At 51.3% G+C, this 5,712-nt stretch overlaps 1 protein-coding gene across 1 annotated transcript; it reads right to left on the bottom strand.

Moving 5' to 3' along the window:
- Positions 1–2,574: 2,574 nt before the first annotated feature.
- Positions 2,575–5,154, bottom strand: SRARP (steroid receptor associated and regulated protein). Its single transcript, XM_088789920.1, has 2 exons — positions 5,007–5,154; positions 2,575–4,111 (listed from the first exon to the last, which is right to left on the bottom strand). Exons 1-2 carry the CDS (start codon positions 5,086–5,088, stop codon positions 3,684–3,686), a joined length of 510 nt encoding a protein of 169 aa, XP_088646046.1. The 5' UTR covers positions 5,089–5,154; the 3' UTR covers positions 2,575–3,683.
- Positions 5,155–5,712: the final 558 nt, after the last annotated feature.

Below are 5,712 nucleotides of genomic sequence, written 5' to 3'. Positions count from 1 at the left end.
TCACAGAACTGGTGTGAGAGAAACTGAGGTAGCTTGTGGTACATATAGAAATATCAATAATCATTATTTTGGATGAAAGTGGTGTCGATTAGAATGGAAGTTTGGCTTCTGAAAACATAAACCCCACTGCGTCGCTGGCCCCAGGGGTCCATGCCCAGCAGGTTTGGGCCTTCCACACTTAGGTGGGACTTGGATGCCCTCCAGTCTGATGATAGGGCGACACCTGCTGGTGAAAATCTAGATGTGCAGCCAAGGGCCTCACCCTTGTTTTGTTTGTTTGAGGATCTCAAACTCTCTTTGTGAGTGGCCTTTGGGCTCTTCTAGTCCAGGGATCCTTAACTCGAAGAGAGAGGAAGAGACATATGTCGTCCAGATTATTCCATCACTACTTCTACAATTCAAACCATCACCCCCCTTTGCCTGGACTAAGGTGCAGCCCTTCGGATCCCAGCACGAGAACCAGAGGACATTTTTTAAAAGGTAGGTCTGGTCACATCACTCTCTGCTCACAATTTCCAAAGGTCCCTGTGGGGACAGAGCCAGGAGTGCAGTTTCCAGGCTCTCAGCCTCACGTGGAAAGGTGCTCACTCGGGTAGTAAATGGCCATCAACTGTGATTGGAGGGCCATCAGCTGTGGCTAGTTGGCCGTCAGCTGTAACCAGTGAGCCATTGGCCACTAATATAACTGCTGTGGCTATGCTGGCAGCAAAATGGGGGCTAGCAAGAAGGTGGTGGCTGAGCTACCAAGAGTGGATTGCAGTTAGCCCGGCGGATTGCAGCTAGCAAGTGAGATTGGTTGGCAGAGAGAAGTAGATGCAGGTTGCGGATAGTGTGGCTCCTGCTTCCTGTGTCTCCAGCCCAGCCGCCAGCAAGAATATAGTGGTATGAGTCCCCTATCTATGGCGCCGTGGGTGTTCCTTTTTTGCCTCACCATATCCTGCGTTCTTGTGTGGGGAGCGGGACCAGAGACCCCGCATGACACCCTGCATGACAGTCCCCATCTAAGAAAAAAAATCTAAAGACCTCATCATGGCCTGCAAGGTCTCACGTGAGGGGGTCCCTGACATTTCTCTGGCTTCTCGGTTTGTTTTGTGTGTGCACGTTGCTAGAGAATAAGCACCTTCATGGTGGAGGCTTATCTGTTTTATCACTGCTCCATCCCAGGGTTTAGCCCAGAGCCAGGCAGACAGTGGTGACCAATACATATGTGGTAAATGAATGAAGACTCCAGCCAGACTGAATGATTGGCCCTTTTTCCTGGAACTCTCCCCACCTCTGCTCCCTTTCCTTCGTATGGCTCACCCACTAGTCAGATCTTTTTTTTTTTTTCTCTCTCTCTCTTCTCTTAGATCTTAGTTTAGATGTCACTTCCTGCAGGAAGCTCTCCTTCATATCCTCTCCCAGAACAGGCTGGGCATCCTCCATCAGCCCCAACAGCATTCTGTGTGCTCTCACTGTTGCACTCATCAGAAGCCATGGCAATCAATAGTTACCTCCTTTCTTGCCTCCCCCGCCAGGCTGTGAGCTCCTCGAGGACAGGGTTACATCTGTTCTCTCTGGATCCTCTGTACCTAGAAGAAACCTTGCCAGGATGAGAGGCCATTGGCCCGACGGTTAGGAGCAAGAACTTGAGCAGCGGGTTGCCTGGGTTCTAATCCCAACTGCACCAGTCCATGGGGCCTTGAGTGCATCCCGCAAACTCTCTGTGCCTCAGTTCTCTTATCTGTGAAATGGATACGAAAATAGAGCTTCCACACACTGGCACAGCGAGGACGTTGTCTCCTTGGCACAGAGCAAATGGTCAATACATGTCAACCACTAGTGTCTGTAGGAACCTGGTAAAAATAGTCATTGAATAAATAAATGAAGATTCTGCAGTTTTAATCTGAGAGCCCTGAGTCACTTCCTCAGATGGGTTGACTTACATTTCGCACTGTGCTATGTACCTACACACACCTATGACCCCATTTCCTGCTAAGGAACATGACAGCCCACTGGAGCCAGGGACACCCCCTTTTTTTTCTGTATCTCTAATGGGCCGCATGAACCTGGTATGCAGTAGACGCTCAATAAATAATATCTCTTATTTGTATTTGTTCAAACATGATACTCTATTCCCTTTCTAAGCTCTTCCGGCCCCTCTTGAGAAGCCAGTTCCCTTTATTTTCTGTCTCAGATTGCCAGGTCCAACCTGAGTCCTGGAATTTCCCCATTCTGTGTCCCATGCCCTCTGGTGACCTACACACTTGTATGTGAGCTAAGATGACAGCAGCCAACGTGCTGCCCCTGCTTGTCATGCCGGGGCACCTGACCCCACTTTGGCCTGTCCTGGGATAAGATGCCAGCCAGGTGGTTGGCAGTGCTGGCTCCTTCTCAGTTTTTAGATCATACTTCGTTACCCACTCAGAGAGGCTTTTCCCAATCACCATCTCAGTAAAACTCTTTGCTCCATTTTCCATCCCAGCACTGTTTCAGTTTCTAAAAGCACTTGTGGTTTTTTTTTTAAAGATTTTATTGGGGAAGGGAAACAGGACTTTATTGGGGAACAGTGTGTACTTCCAGGATTTTCTCCAAGTCAAGTTGTCCTTTCAATCTTAGTTGTGGAGGGTGCCGTTTAGCTTCAAGATGTTGTCCTTTTTTTTTTTTTAGTCTTACTTGTGGAGCACACAGCTCAGCTCCAGGTCAAGCCCCGCCACCAGTTGCAGGGGGTGCAGCCCACCATCCCTTGCGGGAGTCAAACCGACAACCACGTGGTTGAGAGCCCACTGGCCCATGTGGGAATCAAACCAGCAGCCCCTGGAGTTAGGAGCGCGGAGCTCCAACCGCCTGAGCCACCGGGCCGGCCCCTAAAAGCACTCGTTTTATTACTGTTTAAAATCATCTTTATTTAGTTGTTTAACCCTTTTCCCCTCCCTCTTCCCACTTATCCCTCACTCCAAGAGTATGAGCGCCAAGAAAGCTGCAGTGCCTTCGCTGGCATTTTGCAGAGCCTGGCAGGTAAAAGATGCTCCATTAGCATCTGCTGTATGAGTGAATCAGTCTCTTTCCATGTGGATGTGCCTTGTCCTGTTTGTGTTGAAAGGCTAACAAAGATAAGGAAGGAGGAGGTAGGGTACTCTTTTTTTATTTATTTAATTTTTATTGGGGAATATGGGGAACAGTGTGTTTCTCCAGGGCCCATCAGCTCCAAGTCGTTGTCCTTCAATCTAGTTGTGGAGGGCGCAGCTCAGCTCCAAGTCCAGTTGCTGTTTTCAATCTTTAGTTGCAGGGGGTGCCGCCCACCATCCCGTGGTGAGAATTGAACCGGCAACCTTGGTGTTGAGAGCTCAGGATATAACCAACTGAGTCATCCGGCCGCCCCTCCAGAAGCTCAGCGGCAGCTCGTTCTCTTCAATCTAGGTGTGGAGGGTGCAGCTCACTGGCCCATGTGGGAATCGAACGGGCAACCCTTTTGTTCAGAGCTTGTGCTCTAACCAACTGAGCCGTCCTGCTGCCCTGGTAGGGTACTCTTGAGTGTGCATTCAGTGACTGGTCAGATGTCCTTTAGTGCATCTAATGCTCCTTCTTTGGCTCAGGCACAAAAAACTTCTGCTGGCTGGGGAAGGAGTGGGCTCTGGGCATTGCAGCCCCTGGACACTGGAGCCTGACGTGCCCGCCCCTCCTCCACGGTCAGGCCCTTCCAGTTAGTCTTCCTGCCCACAGACACAGGAGGAGAGGGCTTTCAGTGAGCCTATGACTGCTTCCCAAGCCGAAGACCTCCCGGGCATGGTCTTCAAGGGGCTCCCCTTGGCCTCAGGCGCCTCCTGGGAGCAGAGTGTGCTGACTGGGGAGGGAGCTGGGACCATAGTCCCTCTGCAAGGTGGCAAGGTGGCCCTGGCCTGGGAAAGGTGTCCCCCTCCCAGGGGGCCCTCCTGAGTCAGATGGGGCTGGCTTTCTCCACAGAACAATATGTAGGTCTTCATTGGAGGGGTGACAGGTCCTAGGTTGGGACTCAAGGCTTGGGGCGGCACTGGGGGTGCTGCCAGGGAGAGCTGTTTCCCTTGAGCACAGTCGATAACGAAAGTTAGGTGAGCTGTGGGGAAGGCCTTCTGATGGTGGGCCGGCTTCACACCTGGAAGGAAGGAAAAGACCAAAGGTTTGTGTTAGCAAGCAAGAGAGGCCGTTGCGTTAAGTCACTTGTGCATTCACTGCACGAGCGTTTAACTGTGTGTTGGTTGACTCACAAAGATGGACATACAGGGGGCGTCTACAAGCATGGACCTCAGCAGGAGAATTAAATCCTGCTTCCCTCTGATCAGCCATCTGCCTTCCAGGAGCACAGACCACTCCTTCAGAGTTTCTCAACTTCACCCTGCGTGCGTGGGCGGCCTGGGTATCTTGTCAACACACAAGATGGGTCCAGCGGGTCTGGGGAGGGGCCTGAGGTTCTCTATTTCTAACAAGCTCCCAGGGGGTGCTGGCGCTGTTGATCCACGGGCCACTCAGTGAGTAGTGAGGTCCTTGAACAAGAGGAAAGCCCCGGCCACCTTTTACAGATGAGGAAACTGAGGCTCAGCTTGAGCAAATATTGGTGGTCCTCAGGGAGCAGCAGCACGCTGCTCTCCCCCTCCCCACATAACATCAGAGCCTCAGAGGACACCATCAGTGCCGGGTCCCATCTGCCCTGGGGATCCCTGCTCTGTCTTCCCCACCCAGCTCAGGGCCCAGCACAGGGAGAAGCAGCCGTGAACCAACCGATTGATTTATCCATGAAGCAAGTGGTCTCTCTGAATCTAAAGCCTGTGCTCTTAAAAAAGTAACTTTGCGAGTTGCCCAGATAATAAACACACATATTCTCTTAACTACGCGCTGTTCATCACCACAACACAGGAAATAAAAGTGAAATCTACCCCTGGTTCGAGACTCCTAGCAACCCCAAGGGAGGGTCGCTGCCCTCTGCCCCTCACCTCCCCGGCCCCCTCAGCTGGTCTTTCTCCAGGACTCAGGCGCCTTCTGCCACCTCTTACCTGAACTGGTCTCCAGGTCTGTCTCAAGGCCCATGATGTTGGGGCAGGCTCTCTGGTCCATGGGGTCTTCCGAGGGTGCCATTGCTGCTGCCACAGCGCCTGGCCCAGCGTTAGCAGGAGGAGCAGTTTTCTTCAGCTTCTTCTAGGATGCAGTTCCCCACCCAAGGACAAACCTTTTATATTTACAGGACCCAGATCCGGATCCTCTGAGTGAATTCCACTGGAGCCACAGGAACTGGCCTGGGGCAGTGCGGAGATTACTTTGATCCACAGGGTTATGTCAACAAGTCTGTTGTTGGGACTTTGGGAGGCAGGCCCTCTACCAAATTGTCACTGTTTCTTCCCATTTCAGCCTCTTCCTGACTTGGGCCTGGCCTTGGAAACTTCTCATCCGGGCCTCAGTTTCCCAAACCTCAGTCATTATCTGGCTGCGCCACCAGCTTTGTTTTAGTATGTTTTTTCCCCACTTAAGAACTATATGGAATACTACTTATTTATTGTGTCCTTGGTCTTTGTCTAGGGGACCTAAAGAACGAAGAGTTATTTCTCATAGTTCTCGATGCTGGGACATCCAAGATCAAGGTGTCTGCAGATTTGGTTTTTGGTGAGGACCTGCTTACTGGTTCATAAACAGCTGTCTTTTGGCAGGTGTCCTTACCTGGTAGGAATTATAAGGGCTCTCTGGAGTCTCTTTTATAAGGGCTCC

This window comes from Rhinolophus sinicus, chromosome 14, assembly GCF_057876585.1.
Source record: "Rhinolophus sinicus isolate RSI-liver-muscle chromosome 14, RSI-T2T, whole genome shotgun sequence".
Classification (NCBI taxonomy): domain Eukaryota; kingdom Metazoa; phylum Chordata; class Mammalia; order Chiroptera; family Rhinolophidae; genus Rhinolophus; species Rhinolophus sinicus.
Note: the sequence above shows the minus strand (reverse complement) of the source record. Positions and strands in the feature narration are given on the sequence as shown.